Source organism: Miniopterus natalensis, chromosome 16, assembly GCF_054644295.1.
Source record: "Miniopterus natalensis isolate mMinNat1 chromosome 16, mMinNat1.hap1, whole genome shotgun sequence".
In the NCBI taxonomy this organism is placed as follows: Eukaryota; Metazoa; Chordata; class Mammalia; order Chiroptera; family Miniopteridae; genus Miniopterus; species Miniopterus natalensis.
Genome location: NC_142096.1, coordinates 4,045,093 through 4,070,837, shown reverse-complemented (window position 1 = coordinate 4,070,837; position 25,745 = coordinate 4,045,093). Strand labels below are relative to the sequence as shown.

Here is a 25,745-nt window from a genome sequence, read left to right as displayed (position 1 = left end):
GGACTTGCCATCTGCATTTTCTCATTTGTCAGCTAGGAAATTACACTCCTCCAGGTCTACTCTTAGCACCTGACTTAGAAATCACCCCTGGACCCTCTGGGGGCGGAATCTCCAGCTACAGTCCCAGACTCTCCAAGCGCACCCCTCTTCGTTCAGCCTTGCACAATTCATTGAATCTCAGTTTTATATTTCTGGACATTAGAACTATGGGAAACCAGCGCAGAGCTCCTTGCTGGCCGGAGCCACGGCTACCAGAAAGCGGTGGGAAGCCCTCCCACCCAGGAAGGCCGTCCAGGATCCAGATCCTGGCAATGCCCGGGGCCACTCAGCCAGGACATCAACCCTATTCCTCAGCAACCAGCTGCCCACTTTCCTCATTTCTCCAGAATATCTCCAGGCACATTACAGAGATGGCTTCGAGCTCTTTAAAGTGGGGCTTAATCTGTCTGAACATGGGTGCGACCATCATTTCCACAAGGCCAAGGAGCTGAACACCCCTTCCCCCCCGCCCCCCAGGAGCTGAGCAGGGCGGCAGAGAGCGGGCCGAGGGCCTTTCACCTGGCCTCGGCCCCAGAGCAGCTGCCTCTCACTCCCTGCGCATCGCCCGGCTTCCCGGCGCCTGCGAAGCCCTTTCCCAGCAGAGACTGAGCCCAGCAGGGGGCCTAACAGACCCGGCCCCCACGCAGCGGGAGGTCAGGTCTGAAACAGCCATCTTTCTTGCTAGGCCTCACACCACTTGAGGTCCCTTTAAAATGAAGCCCGACCCTAGCCCTGGCCAGGGTGGCTCGGTTGGTTGGAGCATCATCCTGCACACCAAGAGGTCGTGGGTTCGATCCCTGGTCAGGGCACATACCCAGGTTGCAGGTTCAATTCCTGGTTGGGGGTGTGTACAGGAGGCAACTGATCAATGTTTTCCTCTCTCCCCTCTCCCTCCCTCTCTCTAAAGCCAATAAAAACATATCCTCCTCAGCCCATGCCCCAAAGGGCAAGGGCACATTCCTGGGTTACAGGTTCTATCCTTGGCCCAGTTAGGGCATATGCGGGAGGCAACCAGTCAATGTCTCTCTCACATCGGTTTTTCTCTCTCTCCCCCTCCCCTGCACCCCTTCTAAAAATCAACGGAAAAAATATCCTCGGGTGAAAATTAACAAAAAACAAAACAACTATAAAAAACAACCTTGGGCGAGGATTTAAAAAATAAAAAAACCCACAGCCCTGGGTAGCTCACGTCCCACAAGCCAAGCCTCCTCCGAGTATTTTGCTAGATAAAAGGCCATCCACATCCACTCCTGGACAGCGCCGCCCTCCCGCCCTCTCCCAGCAAAAGCAGCGGCTCCTGCTGTGGCTCTAGGCTGTTCACCAGCAATCGTCCCCCACTTCAGAAGATCCCTCCGGCGACCACGAGCAGCGTGCAGGGAGTTGGGGACGGCGGCCAGACCAGCTAGGAGAGCAGGGCAACAGTGAGGAGCCTGTGCCATGGAGCAGGGCAGAGGGGGTGCCTACAGCCTGCTGCTCCGGTGTGGTCCAGGCAGGGCAGCGGGCACCAGCGGGGAGCCTGCTGGAAGGCTCACAGCTCGCACCCCAGGCCTGCAGGGTCAGAATCTGCATTTTACAGCCCCCCAAGGTTGTGAGAGCTTGAGCAGCATAGAATCTCCCGGTGGTGCCTGTAACCGCCCAGGCCAGGTCTGAAGGCCTTCACTGTGCAAAGTACGAAAACACACCTTTTCTTACCTGATTCTGGTCACAGCCCTGAGAGGCGGGTACTGTGCTTCCTTTGCAAAGGTGAAGGACTAGCTTACGGAGGGTAGACTGCTTGCCCAAAGTCACAAACCTCAAGAGCTAGGAGTTCACCTGGGGTCCGCTTGACCTCTAAGCCTGCCAGCGAGGCAGGGATTCTCTGCTTTGGGCTGTGCCTAAAACAAAGCCCCAAGCAAAATCCTGCGTAGTGGGAACCCAAACTGGAACTCACCTGGGAGCGCTGGGTCCTCAGCTTAAGGGTTTTAAGGGTGGAGATCTTAGGGGAGGTCCCAGGGAAAGATCTCTTTATAATATTCAGCAGCTTTCCAGGTGTGTCCTTTCAGGGTTGTGGTCTCCACTGATCGATTGGTCAGCACCAGGGCAGGAGGTCATTATCCGATGCAGCTGGTCCTTTGGGTCGCTTGTCTGGTTTTGCTGCTTTTCTGGGCTTGGAGCTGAAATACAACTGAGACCTGGGTGGGGGAAAGGTTAGGGGGTCCAAACCGAATTGTAAGGACAGGAAAAGGGCCTCTCTTTTTCTTTGCTGTGCCTTCCACCATTTATGAGAAGCACCTGGTAATTAAACCCCAAGATTGTTGGCCTCTCAGTTCAAACTGTGAGACAAGGTAAGCTACTCCTCCCTGCTGTTCTCACAGCTCAGCGACCTGCAAGGCCACGTGACGACTGAAGCTTGAGCTGCATCTTGGATCACCAGGAGGGTCCCATCCTGAGAATGGCCGAGCAGTGAGCGGGAAGCGGCCCAGGTCCCTGAGGACTTGGTGAAAGCAACTTACTTGCTTTTGACTGTCTAATTCTGAGACATCTTTAACTTAACTAAAATCTTGTGTGAAATTGCTATTTTAGGTTCTCTGTCAGCAGAGGAACTAATCTAGACATTGCAGATGGTGTAGGAGGACGGCACAGAGCTCAGAGGGTGGACACCTACTGTCTAGAAACAGCAAGAAGAAGCTCTAAGAGCCTGGCTGGTGTGGCTCTGTGGTTGAGTGTCAACCTAGGATCCAGGAGGTCACGGGTTCAATTTGCTGTCAGGGCACCAGCCTGGGTTGCCGGCTGGATCCCCAGCAGGGGTGTGCAGGAGGCAGCTGATCGGTGACTCTCTCATCATTGATGTTTCTGTCTCTCTCTCCCTCTCCCTTCCTCTCTCTGAAATCAATAAAAACATTTATTTTTTAAAAAAGCAGCAGCAGCAGCTACAAGAATGTCAACTCTGGGTCCAGGTCAGGTAACTTGGGGGTGTGAGAACAAACAGCCTCCACTCACAAGGGCTCCAGGCAGTGTGGTCCTTAGCACAAGTGAGAAGGCAGAGGGGGCTCTGCAAGGAGCAGGTGGCCAGGAAGAAGGCGTTGTCAACGAACAGTCTCTAAAAGGCAAAACTGAAGGGCTGGGTAAGGCGCTCAGCAGTGAGATGAGTCGGGAGCCGTGAGCCCAGAGCACTATATGGCCCGCACAGAGCGGTCCACCTTGAGACAGGTCAACAGTGAGAGCCAGGATCTAGCCAGCTCACATTTTTCAGTGGACTTTAGCCAATTTCCTGCTGAGCCTGTCAAATTTGGGGAGACTCCGGTTCTTTCCTGCAGCTGCCTCCTGAGGCGAGGAAGCCAGCCGGGAGGTTGGGGGGGCAGGCAGCACCCCCCCAGCACCCCCAGGAAGGGGGGCAGCCTACCACCGAGAGGGCCCGAGGGTGGGACGTGGTACTCTCAGGCTCGGGGTTTCCCACTTGCTTTTAACGGCATGTTTCTAACCTAATTTCCATATCAACTTCCGAGGACTAGACAGCACATCTCTATTTTGAAGAGCAGGCCCTTAAACAGGGTTGCAAATCTAGGTTGTGGATCTTTAAGGCAACAATTTCGCGAGAAGCAGCCTGCCAGGACTCCAAGGGAAACCAGCCCAAAACTAGATAGACTGAGGGACAGGAACCAGGGACTGTAATTCCAAAGGGGCAGCTACAGGGATTGGAGGCTGAAGAGGGCCTTGTCCCTCCCCGAGGGAAACGCAGGGGCCACGCTGAGGAAGGATCAGCATTCCTGACACCCTGGGCAGAACCTTAACGAGGCCCAGAGAGCAGACGCAGAACGAAGTCCAGAGGCTGGTTAAAGGAGCTTAACAAGGGGTTGAGTCAATGAACAACCAGGAATTCTTGCTGAGGACACACTGGAGCGGACCTGAGTCCCCCCAACCCCACCCTCACTTCTCACCTCCACCCGCCCAGGATGATACCTGGGCAGAGGGCTCGGGTGGGGCGGGCTGGATTTGGGGGTGAGAGCATGGTTTCCAACAGTGGGGAGAGGAGCCTAGCAGAGGTCAAACATCAGACAGAACCTGGTGCTTGGCGTTTGTGCAGGAGCCTGCAGCCACAGCCACCACCCCAAACTCGCATCACTCTTCTCTCAACGCCAAACAGGAATTTTGCTGGGCTGCAAGCGGCAGCTGGTCACGTCTCAGGCATGGTGCCTGTAGAGAATCAACAGCCTCTTTCAGGTAGACCTTGGACTCTGGAGGGTATTTTATATTCGCATCACTCGGTGCCCTTGAAAAGGCTGCCGCACTCCACGCAGCACTTCCCCAGTGGCCCCGGCAGCAGAAGCTGGTTGACCTTGCCCGTCTGCCCCCAGGTACACCACGCCCGATGCCTCACCCACGACCAGGTGGTTCAGCTCTGTGTTGCTGGGGAAGTCCGGCTCCCGGGGCCCCGGGCCTGCACTCATCCCCACCAAGCCCAGAAGGAAGGCCAGGGCCCGGAGCTGCCGTGCCATTACCCAGCCGAGGCTCCAGGAGTCCTGCTCAGCCTCTGCTCCCAGCTGAGCTCAGGCCCACACAGCTGCCAAAAAGAGACTGGGGCCCCTGTTAAGCTTCCCTATATTTCTGTATTTCCTTGGGCTTGGGAGAGAGCAGGCTCTCTTTCAAAGTATCCAGTCTCTTTCCTGGCTTTTCCTGGGCAGGCAGCTTTATTCTGATTTTTCCCCCCAGATTTTCCTGGGTTTGTCTCTTCTCTTTGTTTCCTCCCCTTTACTTTTTTAAATATGTTTTTATTGATTTCAGAGAGAAGGAGAGGGAGAGATAGAAACATCAATGATGAGAATCATCGATTGGCTGCCTCGGGGATCGAGCCTGAAACTGGGGCATGTGCCCTGACTGGGAATCAAACTGTGATCTCCTGGTTCATGGGTCAACGCACAACCACTGAGCAACACCAGCGGGGCCCTCCTCCCCTTTAAGGTCTCCATTCTTACTTTTGGGCATGCACTCAGGAAAAGGACTTCCCCCTTAACCGTTTCTCCCTCCCCCCCCAACATTAAGCCGGGGGAACTGGCCGGCTGTTCTCTGGGGAGATTGCAAAGCTGGTCTTTCCTGCCCACTCGGACGTTAATCCATAAGGCAGAGTGATTCTGGCTATTCCCTGGAGTCTGCGAAATGTAGTTTCCTAACTTAATCAGGCTCTGCCAGTTTTCTCCCTTCTCACTTGTTACTACCTACCTAGTGCCTATGCTAACACTCCCAGAATCCCCAGGTGAAATAGGTCTGTGAGGCTGCCCTGTCTTGGAAGGTGACAGAAGTAAAGACTGCTGGATTTCGGCCGATGGACCCACCTAAAAACGAAAGGCTAAAATGCTCAACAAGCATTTGAGGTCCAAACCAATTCAGGAAGCACTGAGTCAGGCAGAAGATGAAGGGGTACTTTTGAGAAAGGGGAACAGAAGGAAGGAATTTCTATGGGTGCAGAGTTAAAACCCTCAACACAAAGGTCTCAGAAGCATGCTCTCTTTCCAGGGAGCATGCCCATGCCATTCCCTTCTCCCTCTCCTTCCCCCAGAGGCACACATCTCCTAAACTCTAAGGGAACCCAGGAGACTTGCAACCAGGGGAGCAATGGGCAGTGGCAAGTCATCCCAGGCTAACCCCCTGAGCCTGTCTCCAAGGCCTCCTTTTCTCTGACTTCCCAGTGAGCCCAAGCAGCCCAGCCCAGGCTCTCCTGCTGCTTCTCTGCTAAGCCCTTCCTTGGTTCACTGTCCCCAGCTTTAATAAACATGTCCTCATAGTCACCTGGGCTCCTGCTGTGAAATCTCTCCTGCAAGAAGTCAAGAACCCACACACTACCAGCCGGCCCGAGGCAGCCTAGGCAGGCCCGCTCAGGGCCAGGTCCCCTGTCTGGTAGTTGAGGAGAAAATTACCCTAAGAGAGGGGACTGCAACTCAAGTGTGACAACCCTTCAAGAATCATAAGGTATACAACTTAATACTACCTATTTCTAGAATTTCAGCATAAAGATGATAAAGGTAACATAAAGTTACCTTTATATTAATTAACTATGGCCATTTTATGCATAAATTCCTGTACTCAAGATGTCCTCAACTTAACACTTTTCCATGGCACTGGCAGAATCTTGCTTCCTTTACACCATTGGTTACCAATTTGGATAAAGCACTGGGGGTCCAGTACAGTCCAAGTAAATTTCATTCAGGAGAAACGGCATGAAAAAGTGGCATCAAAATCATTTCAGGTTTATATACAACTAAGATTTACAAAAGCTTTAAAAACTACAGGGGGAAAAACCTGGGAGAAAACACATGAGTTCTATTTGCATGTAAACTCCAGGCAAAGGAGGGAATTTTTGTTCTCTGCTCTACTGGAGGCCCTAGAACAATGCCTGGCACACGAAGGCCTCACAGCTGTTAAGTGAGGCAAAAAAATGCGCATTTCCCTCACCTTAGTAAGAGGGGAAAAGTCTTCCAAGTCACAACATGCACAGAACAGAAGGTTAAGTTGTAAAGGATTTTTTATTGTACAAAAAGTCAAGAGAATGAAAATGCAAACTACCGCAGAACATTCCCCCTTGGTTCCTGGCTGCTCAGCTCCTATGTACAGTAAGTCTCCATTAGTACTTCTCAGGTTTCATAGTCCTTTTCAGATATGCTGATTATACGATATACTGCTTGGAAACAAAAGTCCATCTGATACTAAAACAAACTTATTGTGCCTTTCTTTCACATTTCCTACAGGGAGGTCTACATATCTCAGAGGCTTTCACAATTAACAGTAAAGTTAGCGCCTTAACCAAGCCAAAGACTCCTCCAACACAAGTTACTGAACCAAACCTCTCAACATATGCAATATATTCAGATTGAAAGGTTTAAAAATTTAGGGTTTAAAACAATCTTTAGGCTGATTTTTCATATTTGAAAGAGTAGTTAATTGCAGCATACAAATGGAGAGAGTAGTGCAAAATGCATCAAGTTTTATATGACAAATATACTCTCAACCTAATGGCTGCCTCGAAGCAGAGTGAGAAATGACCCCACTCAAAAGCAATCTCGGCTGACCCGGTCGAGTTCACAATTTAGAAAGATCAGCTGCTGTCTAGTTCCATACATTGCAAAATGATTTCAGAAACAGATTAAACATACAATTGTTTTACAAAAATAGAAATATTGTTTGGGACTTTACAAAACTTTATAAAATATAACACTATATTTGTAAATTCAAGATAGTTTCACACTGAAATAGACAATACTTCCACAGAAGTCTAGTCAAACCTAACTGGTCTGTCTTGACCATTCTTACATATTATTTCTTCCAAATCTTAGCCTAAGTAGATCTGTGCTCTATCACAAGATTTTAATCTATGACAAGGATTTATAAGATTTTTCATTCTAGAAATAATGTTAAATCAAATGAATTTATACCTACAAATGTCTTACTAAAAATAGAACCTAATACAATATGACAATTCTATATTGGATAAATTTCAAACCAAATTCCTAAGAATGACTTCCTATTAATTTAAAATTTATATTTGACAATTATAATTTGGTACCTATAAAACATAAAAATATAATCATAGAGAATGAAGAACCTCTAAATTTAGTTATTTGTGGCTGTCAGATGACAAGTATTTTCTAATTATACCCATTCATAAACATGCATTTTATCACCTCAAAGAGCACCAGTGTATTTTTAAAACAAACTAAAAAGTGAGAGGGGCAGGGGCTTATTTCATGTAACAGTGCTATTATGATAAGGCACCACTTGGTATATGAAAAAGCCAAAGTATTTCCAAATCATGTATTTTTGTTACTGGTGTCTTAACCATTAGATAGAATGGTTAGAAAAAAGAGCTTATATTATTAACTAACCACGTTATACTCCTTTTCCCATCATTCTTTGCTTAAGTTTTTCTATATAACAGAACATATAATACACAACAATGCAGTATATGATCTGTTAAAGAAACACTTTTCCCAACCTTCCAAGAAAACAAGCTAAAATTAAACAATAAGAAACCAAAACTTTATCTCCTATGTGTGCAACAGGCTATCTCTACAGGAGAGTGGGTACTTGGGATGGCGGTGGTGGGGTTGACAACAGGACCTATTTTCTATAGGATATATTGAGGCACATAGGTTAGAAGTTTCTCAGGCAAATTCATGGCTAGAGCAAAATTGAGAGAGAGCCCAGAATTTTACATTCTCCCCAAAGCTGACTTCTCAGATAGTCACACCCAATTAAATACTTCAAAATATGTCCTTAGTCACTGCTATCATCATCGTCATCATCATCAGATACATCATTTAAAGGAGACTTCAATGACTGACTGTACGAGTCCGATCTAGTAGGCTGGCATGTGGCCATGTCCCCAGTAGAAAGCAGGTCATAGCAGAAGTCACAAATCCGCACAGGCTTAGAGGACTGGCTGGGAAGAAGAAATCTCTTTTCAGAGCAGGGCCCACAGACAACAAAACCACATTTACGGCAATGGTGACGACGATTAACTGGTGTGAATTTTGCTTTCTGACAACGCATACATACAGTAGCCTCAGAGTCAGGAACCCAGACAGCAGCATGTTCATTACTGGGTGTCTTCCCACTTTTGGAGAGTAAATCAGTAACACATTTATTTATGTGATTCATCCATTCTGATTTCTCAGTGGCAGTGGCAGCATAAACTGCAAATGATTTAGTTGGTGTCTTGATAAGCCATCCATTCCTCAAGTCTCCCTCATCTTTGATGGAATCAATGGTGACATTTTCCAGGGGAATAATATGTTGTTTGTTATATTTTTTCTTCTGGATGACAATATTGCCATACACAAGAATATCATTAAACAGGAAAAACTGCCTCGCTTTGGGCTTTTTTCTGCACAACTTAGTCAATACTCCTTCTCCAATGAGAACCCGCCCGGGTATAGTTAAGGGCTGACCAGCTGCTCCAAAACAGTTTTCTACTATATTTATACGTCTAGTGTTTGCTTCACTGTTTGCCAAGCGATCCACCATCTTTTGCTAACAGCCTTAAAAAAAAAGAAAGAAAAAGAAATTAGCACATAGACGTTATAAATTCATGCAAGTTAAAAAATTATATAACCTAGCCTGCTGGGCGTGGCTCAGCAGTTGAGTGTCGACCTAGGATCCGGGCGATTGGGGTTCAATTCCTGGTCAGGGTACATGCCTGGGTTGCGGGCTCGATCTCCAGTCAGGGGCATGCAGGAGGCAGCCGATCAACGACTCTCTCATCATTGATGTTTCTACCTCTCTCTCTCCTTCCCTCTCTCTGAAATCAATAAAGATATATTAAAAAAAAAAAAAAATTATATAACCTAAATTTAGTCTAATGAATCATTACTTTTACCCAAAAAGCAAAATGCACCCTCGTACACTAGAAAACATGTATGTGTACCCACTGACCTAGAAATTTAATCACAAGAAATTTCACTAAAGTGCATAAAGATATATAGACAAAGATATTCAACACAGTACTATTTTAACAACAACAAAGAAATTGGAAAAGCTCCTAATGTCCAAGAGGAACTGGTGAACAATTTATGATACACCCTTAGTTAACATGCTAGGGTTAAGAATGGGATCTAAATATAGTGATATGGGGAAATGCTTAAGGTATTTAGGTGGGGAAAGAACTGAACACCATAATCTTATTTTTGTTTCAAATATATACCAAATCTAAGATGCTATATATATATATATATATATATATATATATATTTTTTTTTTAATATATCTTTATTAATTTCAGAGAGAGGAAGGGAGAGGGAGAGAGAGAGATAGAAACATCAATGATGAGAGAGTCATTGATCGGCTGCAGCCCACAACCCGGGCATGTGCCCTGACCGGGAATCGAACCCTGATCGCCTGGATCCTAGGTCGACGCTCAACCGCTGAGCCACGCCCGGCCGGGAAAGATGCTATAGATTTTTAAGACACACCCTCATTTTATGTGCCACCGAGAAAGAAAGATCCTGCCAATTCAATGATGGCATGCCCTGGGTTATATGACATCCCAATTTCAGGCATAAAATATAGTAAAACAATGTTCATCTTTAGACTCAATGTAGTACAAATGCATAATCACAGACATCTGTAAATATGTAATCACGTATAGACAAAATAAAATTAGAAAACCATATAACAGAATATCAACAATAGTTATTTATCTCTGGGAAGTACAATTATGGATAAGTTTTCATACTTTACATTATATTCAAACATTCAGAAAAAATAATAATAAACGACACAGGCAAGGTCCCTGCTCCTCAAGGCTTACATCCTAGTTGGAGAGGGGGAAAACAGAAAACAAAATCAAGATGCACGTAGAAATTAATGTGATTTTTAAAAGTGATTTTTAAACAATCAACTAGAAGCTACTTAGACCGGATGGTCAGGGAAGGCCTTTCTAAAGTGGCATTATTTTAGCTGATAAGGAAAAACTAGGTATGTAGGCATGTGGGGTGGGGACAGGGAGAACATTCCAGGTAAAAGGAATAACTGCAAAGGTCCAAAGGCAGAAAAGAGGTTGGTTGGCACTTTTGGAGAACTGAAAGTATCCATTTATTCCCATCACAATCAACTGCTGAATCTCATTTGGACACAGTTATTAATCAGATCATGTGCAATGCAAACAGGTTTCCTATTATCGCCACTACTGGAATTAATACCACCACGAATGTGTGCAGTACTTTGCACAATTACTGTTTTCTCACTTAACTGTCTCAAACTCTTGAACTAGAAGTTTTTGTTATCTCCTGAAGACGTATCTGACATTAACTGAAATGTGAGCTGGAGGAAGAACTAAGATACAGAGAGAATCAACAATGTAAATAAAAGACAAAACAGCCTTGAATTTACTTACTGGGAGCCAAGCAAGCAGTTGAGTACTTTGCATTCATTATCGTATTTTCTACTCAGGGTAACCTTACTATAATTATGCTCTATTAGCTCCATTTTATAGATGAGCAAACAGAGACAAAGGAGTAAGTACCCTGCCCAAGGCTGTCATAGAACTGGGGCTTGAATCTGACTCCTCTGTGCTGTTACCAGCATATTATGGTACACTAATTATTCCTTAAGGCTCCACTGACTCTACAAAGAACTAAGGAAGCTACTGCTAACCTCTGGACCTTCACTGCAAACCCTAATTATACTGAAAAAAGATAAGAGGATACTATCTTGGACAAATAACCTGAAAGAATAGGACATCGTGATTTATTTAGCCACTCTCCTGATGTCTCATGGTTCAAATTTTGCAATATATTAAACCTAAATCTCTGTTCATAAATCTTTCCCCCATTTAAGAATGATGCAACGTAAGAGAAGTCTGAGGCACTATTAACTGGTATTTGGCTGGAACAAATAGCTTTCAAAGTTTGATAGTGACCCACATAAATACACCTTGCCCTGACCAGGGAGCTCAGTTGGTTAATGTCCTCCCATATGCCCAGGTTGTGGGTTTGATCCCCAGGCAGGGAACATATAAATATATGAATTAGTGGAACAACAAATTAATGTTTCTTTCCCTCTCTTCTGCTCTCTAAAATCAATTTTAAAAAAAGAAAAGGAGCCCTAGGTGGTGTGACTCGGTTGGAGCGTTGTCCTGTGCACTGAAGGGTACAGGTTCGCTTCCCAGTCAGGGCACATGTCCAGGTTGCAGGTTTGATCCTGGGTCGGGGCACATATGAGAGGCAACCAACCCATGTTTCTCTCTCACATCGATGTTGGTCTCCCTCCCTCTCTCTTCCTCTCTAAAAAGAAATAAAAGCATATCCTAGGGTGAGGATAAGAAAGTAATAAGTAAATAAATACACCTCCTACTGCAAGCAAGGCTGCACAGTGGGGGTGAGGAGGACAGCGAGGCAGGGAGGGGCTGAATCGGTGAAGGTTATCAAAAGGACATCCGACCACTTTCAGCTGGTTTACTACTCCACGACCCGAGGCAAGGTCCTCTGCTGTGCAGAACCTTTTTAGTTTGGTATAGTCCCATTCATAAATTTTTTCCTTCGTTTCCCTTGCCATAGGCCATGTAATGATGAAGATACTGCTACATGAGATGTCTGAGATTTTACTGCCTATGTTTTCTTCTAGGATTTTTATGGTTTTGCAACTTACATTTAAGTCTTTTATCCATTTTTTTATTCTTGTGTATGGTGTAAGTTGGTGATCTAGGTTCATTTTTTTTGCATGTACCTGTCCAATTTTCCCAGCACCATTTATCGAAGAGACTGTCTTTACTCTATTTCATGCTCTTACCACCTTTGCCAAATACTGGCCATAATGATTGGCATGGGTCAATTTTTGGGGTTTCTGCTCTGTTCTTTAGGTCTATATGCCTGTTCTCATGTCAGTACCAGGCTGTTTTGATTACAATGGCTTTGTAGTATAGTTTGATATCCAGTTTTGTGATCTCTCCAACTTTGTTCTTCTTTCTCAAGATTGCTGTGTCTACTCAGGGTCTTTTATGGTTCTACATAAATTTGGGGGATGTTTGACGTAGATCTGTGAAATAAGCCATTGGTATTTTAATAGGGATTGTGCTGATTGCTCTGGGTAGAATGGGCATTTTAATGATGTTAATTCTTCCAATCCATGAACACAGTATATGCTTCCACTTTTTTGTGTCTTCCTCTATTTCCTTTTTCAGTGTCCTATAGTTTTCCAAGTACAGGTCTTTTACCTCCTTGTTTAAGTTTATTCCCAGGTATCTTATTTTTTTGGTTGCAATGGTATATGGGATTGTTTTTGAGAGTATTTCTTCAAAAATTTCAGCAATCAGGATTTCAAAAATGGTATCTCATTTTATTCATGTCACTCACTTCTCTTTTATTCATTCTGTCTATTCATTCAACAATTATTTATTGAACACTTTCCAGATGCCAAATACTATTCTTTTTCCCCTGAGAGCTCAGAGTCCAGTAAAGGAGAAAGACAGTAAAGAAAGTAATCAAATACGTAATTCTGAAAGGTTAAATGCAAAGGAGGAAATCACCAGGGTGCCAAGACATAGGGAATAACTGTATTGAGTACAGTTAAGTCCTCACCTAATGCCATTAGGTTCTGTGACTGTAAGCAAAACGACACGTATCTAACCAATTTTACCATAGCCTAACTGATATCAACAAGTTTAGTTCCTATGGCATCTCATCAACCTTATCATGAAAGATTATTCAAGCACCGGCTGCAGTTGAAAAAGGCCTCATGAGGTGGCTCTATACACTGGGCCTTACAGGATAGGAGCCAGCCATGCAAAGGAATGAATATTATGGTCCTAAGACAGGAAAAAACAGTACTTTTAACTTATCTGAGTGTTTTATTTCATAGCTACCACTTTCTAATATGCTGACAACCACTAGGGGTTATTAATCTGTATGATCATTTTACACATAAAGGCTATTAAGCCATTTATTTCTTGGCTTTTCCTCATATATTAATCTATAATTTTGTTTAAGGTGTTTCACACGAGGCAGTTTTATTTTACTCTCAATTAGGTAAAAATTTCTTTTTTGTTGCCCAGTAGTTTTTGTAGGTTTCTTCTCACAAGACTGTTACATTTCTTAAGTAGGTTCCTGGGTATTTTATGGTTTTTGTTGCTATTTTGAATCTAATCTCGTTTCTACGTTATGTTTTTTAATTCACTACTACTATCAATAAGAAAACTGGACATTTTGGGGCGGGGGTCCTCACATCTAGCCACTTCAGAGAACTATAAATTCCAAGTTTTCCAATTAACTTCCTTTCTCTTCTTTTCCAGCAAAAGTCTTTATTCGTAGTTAAAAACATAAGAACCATAGCAAAAGCATGTCAACCCCCCAAATCTCTTAACTTTCATAAAGCCAGCTTTATATACCAATTTTAAAAAATTAAAGTTTCAAGCTATCTCCTTTACAAATGTAGACAAGAATTGCATTTGAATTGTCCAACTTCCACCCTAGTCTTTTGGTAACATCTTGTTTCTAAAGTAGTGTATTCTTCAGTGGAGTGTCTACCACTTGATAAAAATGTAATACTAGAAGAGCTAAAAACTCTTTTGAAAAAGAAAAAGAATACTATTTACAACTGAGAAGAGAGCCCAACTGTCACAAAATACTATGGCCCAGTTCTTCTTACTGAAAATCAATACTGCACTACTTACTTATCTCATCCCTGAAGGTGAGTTAAAACTAAAAAATCATCTACTTATTTTCTTACATGTACCCATGACATCTGATATCAGTGAGCTTCAGTATTCAACTGTGTATTATAACGAAAAAACCAACGATCTATGAACCAAAAGACCTGGATTCTAATCTTAGCTCAGGCACTGAGTAAAGGTTTCACACAAATGACAGATGAAGGAAGGGGGCGGGGATAGGAAGGAGGCAGCGGCTTTGGCTGCAGTGCAGCAACAGCAGCAAGCCTTACTTGCCTACAAATTAATTTTTAATCAAACTTTTGACTGTCTTAATAAGAATCAGGATTTTAAAATCTGTGTTCCTGCTAAACTGAGACTTTACAGAAAATGTAAAAGTAAAGGGAGAAACACACAGGAAAGTAGGGAAAGAAGAGGTAACAACAAAAACTATCCAAGAGGTACACCCTCCCTGAGCACAGGAGTAAGCATTAGAGCAAACTACATGCCCTCCCAATGCAGCTAAGTCAAAATGAACAATTATTCCGAGTGCCTACCATATGCAAAGAACAAGACAGTTCTTAATCTTTAAAATTCTATAGTTCAGTAAGTACGATAATAATTGAGAAATTCTAGGTAAGACTTTCAATAAAATATTATGCTGATACAGAAAAAATACTTGAAAGTTTAGCAAATTAAATTTAGAATGTTAGCAAATTTTACTTATTCCATCAACAAGACAAAGATTTTTCCTGCTCTTTCCACTAGGATTTCTGCCACTGTGGCAAACCAACTACATAATATATATTGTATAAATTAACAGTGATAAAGGAAACAGGTTCATTTCTTAGAGGGGAAACCCCCAAGCTTTTACATTTTAATTTTAAACTCATGTAAAGGTGGACTGAGGAGAACTGAAACATCAAAACTTTGAATCACATTTAGTGAGAAGCGACAGTAATTTTTAAATCTCTCCTAGGCATCAAATATGCCTATTACTGAAAAGTAGACTCAAATGCGTTGTTCTACAGTCTTAGCCATAAAAGGAAAAAGTAAGCTATTTTCCCATGGTTTCACAGCTAGTTTTTGTAAGAATGCATGTTCTTTCCATTATATTTTGCTACCTTCAGAAATAAATATTCTAGGAATACTTCACTCATGTGGACTTTATTATGTATATGGGGAGAGCCACTGATAAATAAGAGAAAAAATTTAAAAGCATATGGTAATAAGTATAAAATATGCCCAAAATAATTCTTCAAATACTAAAAGAAGTGAGAAGTAAAACTGATTAATTTAGGGTGTCAGTACAGGCAGTTTCAAACAGGTTAGACTTGATAGAGAAACTCACTATGGTATAAGAACAAGAAATCACAGCTGAGGATTTTAGAAAATTAATTTGGAAAACCAGAACAGCCCACTGGGAGTTACAAATGGTCTATCTTTAGAAAGGTAGAAGAGAGGTTAAGAATATGGCCCTCAAGTTTTAACAAGTCCTCTCTCTAGTCTTAGCATTGAAATCATACCACACGAGGCAAAATAAATATTCTTCAACTACAACTATGACCAGGTAACTCTCTCTTCAAAATCCAAAGGTTCCCTGGCTAATCCAACCAAATCCAAAATCCTTAACCTGGCATTCAACGCCCTTCACAGCCAAGCCCCAGCCTGCCCCGGTCTCTCGTTCCAGTTTTACCTCTTTCTCTATGTTCTTTGTTACAGTCAGACCAGACTACTAGTGATTCCCCAGAATATGCTCTAGCCTTCCTCCTCCCCTACCTCTGGGTGAGTATGTCCCCCCTCTTCTGCTATTCTGAAATCTTACCTGTCCTTCAACATGCAGGCAGTTCAGTAGCCTTACGGCCAGATAGTTTCGTCTTTAAACCCTCAAACCATTTTATCCGCACCACTTTATGGCATTTACATTCTATTACGTTTTACAAAGACACGTGTACCTGCTTATTCCCAACAGATCTGAAGTTTCCTGAAAACAAGATTATTTCCAACAACTTTGTATTCCCAACAGCACCTACAAAAATATCTGCATGTACACGCCAGCAAGGTGCACTGAGCTGTATACAGCCGCAACTTCTCCAACTGGAGTTTCACAAAAAACATATACTTTATTTTTGAGATCTATACTAATTTTCACAGGAAACAGGAACCACACCCCAAACTTCAATTGCTTCACCAGACCCAGAGATTTTAAATTTACAAGCAAGGTTCTGGCCCATTTAACTATAGTATCTAATTATGAATTCTAAGTATTGAGCACAACAGATCTTGCTTTTAAGAAAATCTCAATCTCTTGGTAATATATAAAAATGAGTTTTTCGCTTGCCAAAAAGCACAGCTGTTTAGCCGGCAAATAAAAAATGTGCGCATATTTTCATCAACAAAATTCAGATAAAAAAATGCATCATTTCAAAAAGAATTGTATAGGGGCAGCTGTCAGTGGTGACAGCTGTTAGAAACCACTGTATAATATTTGAAAAATAAAGCTGGCAAAGCTCAACTAAAATACTACTGTGGAACCAGTTATCCCATCAAATCCCTAACAAACTTTCTTTAGTATTTTCTCAAGGCAGTTACACAATCTGCTCACTACATTTTTAAGGCTTTATGCTTTGTGTTAGAAAGAAAAGAGAATGAACCAGGCCCTGGGAATTAAGACATATACCACAAGGTTTTAATACAAAGCACAACGAGGTAAATATGACAATAAAAGCATTAACAAAGTGGTAAGCAAGCTAAAAAGGAAAGAGTCAAGGCATGGCTTGGAGAACATAGCATCTGAACACTTGAAAAAGCTTGTGAACAATAACTGGGACTTTAAAAGGCAAAAAAATGCAAGTAAAGGCACAAAGCTCTGCAGGTAAAAATGTGCTATTAAAAAAAAAAAAAAGTCACATGTACAGCTGCATTAGAGGCTGGAGGAAATTATTTAGTAGAAAAACCTGAAAGAAAAAAATAAGACAAGAGATCTGGCTTGTTCCTGAGAGTTCTTCCTGAAGCTTTTGGAAGGAGTGGCCTGATTTGATCTGGATTTTTCTAATGAAAGGGAGAGTCTGAAAGCAGAACCCAGCTGAAAAATTATTGCAAAAGTAAAGGGAAAGTTGATGGGAGTCTGAGGTTTACAACAGAAGACTAGGTTAAATTCAGAATTGCCCTGACTAAATATAGAATAAAGCTGAAATTAAATCCCCAGGTTTTCAGTCTCAGCAATACGGAAGTTAGTAAAAACAGTAATAATGTTCAATGACTTTCAAGTAGAACACATTTACTAGCCACTTACTCTCAACAAAGTAGTATTAAAAGACAGAAGCATTCAAAACTTAATTTTTGCGAAGGAGAAAGACAGCCATATTCCCAAGTTTATATACACAGGTATACACAATTCACCTATTTATACATTAGCGTGTGTTTCTGTAGGAAAGGATCTGGAAGTAACTGATTGACAAGGAAGGAAAAAAATGAAACGAGAAAGGGGTTCTGGTGGGGCATCCCTGTAGTGTGCTGTGGATGGAGGAATGTAATTAACTCAAATGCATGACCTCAAAGTCTGAAAGAGAGGAGAAACAAACCAAAAACTTAACTTTTTTTAAATTTAAAGAAATAAAAAGCGATGAAGCCTAGGGCCAAAAGGTTTAGTTGGGAGGTTATTTTGATCAGGGGGAGAATCTAGGAAGACCTCCTAAGTGACTAGGAACTCAAGCTGGGCCTTAAAGCAAAAGTAGCTGGTAGGGGATGATCACATATAAATACATTCCCAGAGAGGAAATAGTTGAGCCCAGGCTGGAGGAGGCAGGGCCAGGAGAAAGTATAGCGGTAGAATAGAAATATGGTAAGATGGGGAAAAGCCAAACTGCAAAGGAAAGCAAGCACCAGGCTGAGGAGTTTAGACTTTATTATACAGACAACAGAAACACAAAGGTTTTTAAATGGGAAAATATTAATCAGTACACGGGACTGCACAGACTATGGAAGCAGCAAAACAGAAGAAAAAAAAAACGGTATTACAGCAGTCTCTAAGTGGAAGGTAATGCAAGCCTGAGCCACACTAACTGACAGCAGAAATAAAAGGGGACGGCATAAGTAAGAGTAAGAGATTACTGAGGTACAGCATTTAGGATTTAGGAACCAACCGAATATGTGGCTGACAAGTGAGTGTAAAATGCCTTCAAAGGTTGAAGCATAAGCCACTGGACAGAAGCTAGTTTTGTTTTAGGAGGGAGAAGAAATCAGTTTGAGACATATTTATCTTGATGTACCTTTAGGGTATCCACAAGACAAACATCTGTGACACAGGATGAGCAGGGAGCTCCAGGACAGAAAGAGATTCAGTGTCATCCACGCAGCTGGTTGACGCTAGGGAAGAGAGAAGAGAGCCAACTTGGGGAGCACCTAGTTTAGAAAGTAGGAGAGAAGGGGGGACAGCAGAGCAGCGCACACAGTACATTCTCATGCTTCCACATGCTTCACACGTCTCAGAGCCTAAACAACCTTATTGTGCCAAAAGGTCACAATAAGCGGTGAAACACCTGGGAAAATCTAAAAGTAATGGTAATACATGATAAAATATTTCAGAAAGCACTTTGACCTTTCAATTTTTAACCACAGAGATTTGTCCTAATAAACCGGGGGTGGGGTGGGGGTGGGGGGCACTGACTCTAAGAGTGAAAACCAGAACCTAAATTTCTAGCCAGAGAGGAATGGGTGATATAACACAAAAACGCAACATATCGTAACAGAAAACAGTTTACCACATAAAACTTTAAAACTTCAACACTGAGAGGGAAGAAGCATTAAAGAAAAACATTTGCAACATATGACAGAAGGTCAACACTTTAAATACATAAAGGGTTCCTATAAATCAATAAGAAAAAAGGAAAATATCCCCCCCCCCCCAAATGGGTAAGATACAAATGGCAATTTCAAAAGAACAAGTGAAAATGACTAGTAAAGTAGGACAATGCTGGCTCCCCATGCTAATCAAAGAAATAAAAATTAAAATGATGTATTATTCACCTAAAATGTGGGGAAAGGGGGCACTCAGTCTTAAGAGTATACGCTGGAACAACTTTTCTAAATACCATTTTTGGTAATATAAGCACTCTGCAAAGTTCACACAACAATTCTATTTCCAAGAATACATGCAAAAAATAATTAAACCACTGTACAAAGTTGTTCACATAAAAAGTTCACTGTAGCTTTGTCTATAATGCTAAAAAGCCAGAAACAACCTAACCATTCAACAACAGAAGACAGGTTAAGTAAATCATGTCATATTCATAGAATGGGTTTTTAGACAGCTTTTGAGAGAACACAGGTTAATATTTAATGTGAAAAAATGTTAAATAAGGAAATATATTAAATAAAGGTTTTTAAACAGCACATATAATAGAAAGCTTTTTTTTTTTTTTTTAACTCTAGAAAGATACACACCAAAAATTTAGTACTGGTTATTTCTATGTACTAGGGTGAAATATTTTGATACTACCTAATTATTTTATAATGAACACATATTCTCTCATAAACAAAGAAAAAAGCTTTTAAATTACGTCACAAAATGCAAAGAAGAATGCATAGAAAAATATAAGTGTAATAAGCAAATACAAAGTTACAGGCACAATTAATAAAAACATGAATAAAAATGTCAAAAATTATTCCTATTTTTCCCCAACTATTTAATGCTTAAAAGAAATAAGTATAAAGACTTAAGGTTAGATCCACTTATAAAAATGGATAGGAAAAAAAGAAAAAGTTGATGCAAAAAAGAGAAAACTCACATCATAAAATCTTAATCATTTCAGAAGCAAGTAAGGTCATCTACTAAGAGTCAAGAGCTGGAAGACTGGAGTCAGCAACCTGAATTACGGTGCAAAAGCAACAGAGAGCATGAGTCAACTTTGGGATGAAAAAGGTGTAGAAAGCAACCAACACACAGGTAGCTAGAAAAACAAGTCCCGAACCGTCACCGCAGCTGTGACCTTTTTCAGGGGTGCTAGGCAGGGACAAAGTAAATGGTGACACTTATGAGTTGAGAATTGACTGGCTATAAACAGCAAAGGTCAAGGAGAGGAGGGCTGCACAGTGCGAGTGAGTTCACAGAACGAAAACCAGAGTTCAGGATCCCAAAGAAGGAAGGAAACGGACAACCTGGGAGGGACGGAGGTGACGATGAAGACAAAAAGCTTGTTCATCCAGTGTGATGGAAAACAGAAATACACCGAAACCGCCCTGAATCACCCTCGAGCCACAGAGCTGAGGACGAGAGGTAGTTCTGAGTGAGACAAGGCTAAATGACAGGGTCATCCCACAGGACAGTGCAGAGTGGAGGCCTGACGTGACTGTCACTGTTGCTTTAGCACGTGTGCACCGCACTTCCCTCCACTACAAATACATCTTTTCTAGCCTGAACGACAGGCATTTGGCTGGCACGTAACCTCTCTCTGCACTTCATTCTACCACAAAATGAAGAGAATAAGGAGATGAGACTGAATTAAATCAATGGTCCTCAACCCCAACTGCACATTAAAATCATGGGTGGGGGAAAAAAAAGGGTAAAACTACCTATTACCCAAACCCAGGAATGCTGATTTATTTGCTCTGGGGTGGAGTTCAGGCATCAGTATTGTTAAGAAGCTACTCAGGGAATTCTAATGTGCAGCCAAGCTGGAGAACTGAACCAAGCATCTCTGAAGGTTACCTCCCTTTCAAAATTTTCAAATTCTATGCTTCTAAATAATTCACTGTCACTCTGTTAATCTGTTAATATAACTTACTGAATATCATACACCAGGCACTTCCACAAACATCTTAGTAAATCCTCACAACACTGTGAGGCAAATATTTGTGTCCATTTCACAAATGTGTGCAGTAAAGCTTAGATAAGGGAAGGGACTTGTTCATTCCCAGGACCCACCAGCTTGAGGCCACCAGTTTGTGGCTTATGGATTCACAGAAGAGAAAGTCACCATGGGTGGGGCACAGAATTAACCTCGAATTCTACAGTAATTTCATTACAGAATTACAGAATACCTTCACCTACAGGGGTCTGGCAACTTACAAAACAGCGCTCCGAAAACGTATCTCTGAAGCACTGAAGCACGTTTTATTCAGTTAAGCCCACATGCACACTGCTATTAAGCACACAGCTGGTGTAAAAGCTGGTTGTCAAAGATAAATTTATCAACAGAAAAGCAATTTTTATATGCTTTTCATTAACCAAGGCAAGATCCTCAGACAACTCTGACAAAACAATAACTGGTCGAAAAATGAGATCTGCTCTGTCAAAGAGCTTAAATGTATAAACACAACTCAAAATGTTTAGGCATTAACTCTATTTCCATCCAGTGCAAATAAATTCAACTGTACTTTAAAATTCTGATTATTATGCTTTTGTTGACCCACGGCTTCTTTGCTTATTACATTTCAGTCCATCATCTACTTGGAAATTTCATAAACATTCAAGTCCTGTATCCCTAGGCCAAAATTTGAGTTACCAAGGTAAATTCTCAAAAAAAAAAGGAATTAGAGAATGTTTAACTACTATGCCCATGGCAAGTGAACTTTAATAAGAAACTCATGAACTATATTTACAAGGAACATACGTGTACTCATCCACCCAAATCTTTCCTGAGCATCTGCTATGTTCTCTGCACACTGGGGTTGGAGAGAAGCAGGTGGGCAACGCGATGCCATGACAGGGCAATGCAGTACCCACTGGGATGCCCTGGGATAAGTGAATTACTGTTGGGGAGAGAAAGGGGTTGGGGTAAACGAGAAGTGGGCAGAAAAGGCTTCAAAAAACATACAGGTGCCAAGTGAACATTTTTAAGAGGAAATTTTTCGGTAAATTGGCTCTCTAGAAAACAAGTATTTACACTGAGAAACTAAATTAGACTCATGAAGAGCAGCGAGACCCAGGAAACAGGGTGGACAGAGACTGCCCCGCAGGAATGAGTTTCGCATTCTACAGAGAATACGAGGCGTTTCAGGGCCCCAAGACCTGAGTGCAATACCAGTTTGGCTGCTAGATTTGTAAAGTTAGTGAAGTCACCTCATTGCTAGATAATTCTTCATCCAGAAAAACAAGTATGTACAATGGCATTTACTTAACAGTGAAGCAAAACAAAAAGGAATTCTTTTTAAGAAATAAGGAAATTAGCCATCAAATCTGAGCATAAGCTCTAGTTTTACCTACAGAGTAAGAAGAGAGTTTCTTTAAGACACGTTTTAAGGTTTATCCTGTATGGGGTTACTTGTCCTGTCAGTTAATTTAACAGAATTCTAAAGCCAAGATGCTTTTATTTAGAAACAGCGCTTTATATTCATCTACTAGGGTAATTCAAGCTGACTCTCTTGATGCCTCGGTCAGGACACCAGTTTTCTTTTTGGAGGCGATTATACGTGCTTTCCAAATAAGTAACCTAATCCCTTTCACCTCCAGCGCTGTCAGGACCCGAAGGGATTAAAAATAGAAGCCTTCGTTGATACTGAATCAACCCGGGGCCCCCCTAAGCTACCGGGGGCGGGGAAAGGTGAACGCTCAGACAGGGCGGGCACCTGTGCGGACCCAGAGAGGAAACCCCCGGCCAGGCCAGCGTCGCCCCTGCCCGGGGACCCACACGCGCCTGTGCCCTTCCCCGACGAGCCTCGGCAGCCCCGGGCCCAGGCTCCGCGGGCGGCAGGCACCAGCCCACGCACGGCGGGCGCCCACGGGCTAGGGACGCGCTGTCACCTGCAGCCCGGCGCCGCCCGTCCCGGCGCCCTCGCCGCGCCGCTGTCAGGTGCCCGGGGACAGGGCTTCGGGCGGCGCGGGCGCGGGCGGGCGGCCCCCGCAGGTTTTCAGGGGCGATAAACTCGGCCAAGACCACGGGACTCGGAGAGTCCACGTAAGTGCCGGGAAAGCGCCTTCGCTTCTACCAGCGCTCACCCCGCGGGGCCATTTTTCGCCCCAAGTCACTTAAAATGCGCTGTTCAAGTTGTCACGGCCCCGATGCCCAGACTCTGCAAACTTTCGGACAGAAAGATGTGGGGGCCCCGGGACGCCCTGGCCACGCCGGGGACCCTCGTCCTCAAGCCCCACAACTTCTGGCCCGACCTCGGGGCACCCCGAGCGCGCCCGCCCGCCCGCCCCGCGGACCCACAGCCCGGCCGCGGACCCTCCGCGGGGCAGCTCCCGAGCCGGGCGGCGGCGTCCCGCGGGCTGCGCGACCGGCGTGGGCGCCGCGGGGCGGCCCCGGGCGAGGGGAGCGGCCGCGAGCGGCCCGGGAGCGCCCCGTTTCTCACAGACCCCAACATGGCGTCGGCCGCCGCCGCCCGCGACGACGACAGCTCCCCGCGCGGCGGGCGGCCCGGGGCCCGGGGCGAGGCGCCGGAAAGTTTCGCTTCTCCTCCCCCGGCCCGCCAGGCGCCGGCGGCCGACCCCCCGGGCTTCACCTACCCGGCCGGGCGCGGGCGGCGGCGGCAGCCGAGGTCCGACTCCTCCTCGTCCCGAGCGCCGGGCGCGGACTCTGCCGCTCCCCGGCCCGGCCTCCAGGGCGTGTGCGGCCGGCGGCCCGCGCAGCCGGCGCGATCCGGACGCGAAGGGCGGGCGACGGGCGGGCGACGGGCGTAGCCGCTCTCAGGTGACTCCCCCGCCCTCGGCGCGAACCCCGCGCGGCCGCCCGCTGGCCTCCCCGCTGCGCGCGCACGGGCGCGCCACCTCCACACGCCGGGCGCGCGCGCGCGGGCGCGAGCCCCCCCCGCGCGCTCCCCGCCCTTTCCTGCCGGCTCCCCCGCCCCGCCCGCGGGGCTCTGCGCGGCGCCGCGCGCTCGAGGGGGCGGGGCCAGCTCGGAGGCCACGCCCCCGCCGCCTGGCCTGGGATTGGCTCCCCCGCCCGGTGCGGGCCGCGCTGCGGGGCGGTTGGCTGCACGTGCGGCGCCCCGCCTGGCCCGCCCCGCGCGGGCCCCTCCGCTCGGCGGGTCGCGTCCCCGGGGGGCCGCCCGGGCCGCCTCTCCCCGCCACCGAGCGGGCCCCCCCAGGAACTCGGGGGCTCTGCAGCCGGAAGGAAAGGCTTTGGATCCCGGTGCCCCAGCGCGGCTGCGTGGACACCGGCGTGCTGCTCCCCACTGAGCGGGGCGGTCCCCGCGTCTTCCCCCAAACTTCCCCTAGAACTCTAGGGTTGAAACCGAGAGAATCGCTACCCAGGTGCGGTGCACAGCCCGCCGCGCCTTCTCGTGTTTTCCTGTTGTGAAGTGCATGGCTTTCTTCCCTGCCTTGCATCCCCGGTCCTGCCAAAACTTCTGACGACGCAAAACCGGAGCCGCTGCCGCGCGAGCCTGGGAACTGCGAGGGTGACGCGTAAGGTGAACCCAGCCCTTGTGCGTTTGCACAACAGCAGCGGTTTGCTGGGTGCGCTGGTGGGTGCGTGGAGAGACAAGACGGGGAACTGGGGGTGGGAGGACGTCATACTCCAAACGAAGTGTGTAGGTGGAAATTAGATTTGGGTAAACTCATCTTCCCCATCCATCTCTTTCAGGGATCTCTTACCTTGGTTCGACTGCACTTAAATCAGAGCCGCCGCCACTGGGCTGTCTGGACGCCTATTTGGGGACCACTGATGTAGAGCCGTGCTGCAAATACAATAGCCACTGTAGTTTTTTAAATTAAAAACTCAGATCCTCAGTCACACTGACCACATTTCAAGTACTTAATAGCCACGTGATTAGTGGACAGTGCAGATATAAAACCCTTCCATCACGGCAGGAAGTTCTGTTGCACAGCACTGACATCGCTGAAAGAAACAGCGAAACAAGGGACTCGGAGCTCCCCGGGTGCGGTGTTCAAATCAAGAAATAAGATCTCTCTCTGGACCTCACATCTCCTCTGTAAAATGAAGATAACATAGGAAATACCTCCTGGATGGCTGAGGGAAGGAAATGAGAAAACATGTGCAAGTCTCTGGCACAGTGCCTAAAAAATAGAGGAACTTGCAAATGTTAGTACAATTTCAGTTTAAATTAACTGAATTTGAAAAGTCTGAAAGGCAAAGATCTTGTTACTGTCCTTGATTCTAATGGGTAAGTTTATCAGGGATGCTGGTTCTGGAAAAGACAAGAGTGTGGTTAACTTTTGATTCATGCCCATCCCAGTGAGATGGCACTGCCATCCACAAACCTGATGAGTTGTCACCATCTCATCCTCTGTCCCATCTCCTCATTCAACCCCTTTGCCTCCAAAATATTGTAGGGTCAACCTACAAAACACTCCTCCTGTCCCCTGTCCCGTCTGCACAGGACTTTTCAGTGCCTCAGTCCAGCAGAGAGACAGTCATTTTTGCCCACAGCCCACTGGTCAGCAGCAGGCAAGCTAGGAAGCGTAGTCTTGCGTAGTCTTTTGTGCATCTGGAAAGGAGAAAATGATGTACTGGTGAAAACTGACAAAGTCTACCATGGCCTTATGTTAGTTTCACTTTTCAGTTGTGAAATATTGGAATCATAGAACCCCGGGACTGCTGGCAGCCATGTCAGGACCATGAAGGAAGTCTGCCCTCAGATGCAGCTTACATAGTGGAATCCAGAACAGAGAGAGGAAGAGAAACGAGACCTT

General features: G+C 44.8%; 1 protein-coding gene across 4 annotated transcripts; it reads right to left on the bottom strand.

Moving 5' to 3' along the window:
• Positions 1 to 6,517: 6,517 nt before the first annotated feature.
• PLEKHF2 (pleckstrin homology and FYVE domain containing 2) lies at positions 6,518 to 25,388 on the bottom strand. Of its 4 annotated transcripts, none has more exons than XM_016209107.2 (2): positions 24,687 to 25,388; positions 6,518 to 9,047 (listed from the first exon to the last, which is right to left on the bottom strand). In XM_016209107.2, exon 2 carries the CDS (start codon positions 9,031 to 9,033, stop codon positions 8,284 to 8,286), a length of 750 nt encoding a protein of 249 aa, XP_016064593.1. In that variant the 5' UTR covers positions 9,034 to 9,047; positions 24,687 to 25,388; the 3' UTR covers positions 6,518 to 8,283. The 4 variants fall into 4 exon arrangements, with proteins under 4 accessions (XP_016064593.1, XP_087681415.1, XP_016064594.1 ...); XM_087825289.1 differs by lacking the exon at positions 24,687 to 25,388 and adding an exon at positions 23,598 to 23,693; XM_016209108.2 differs by lacking the exon at positions 24,687 to 25,388 and adding an exon at positions 19,939 to 21,737.
• Positions 25,389 to 25,745: the final 357 nt, after the last annotated feature.

Bases quoted from the DNA above. Each gene is read 5' to 3' on its own strand.
- PLEKHF2 (XM_016209107.2), bottom strand. From the start codon at position 9,033: ATGGTGGATCGCTTGGCAAACAGTGAAGCAAACACTAGACGTATAAAT.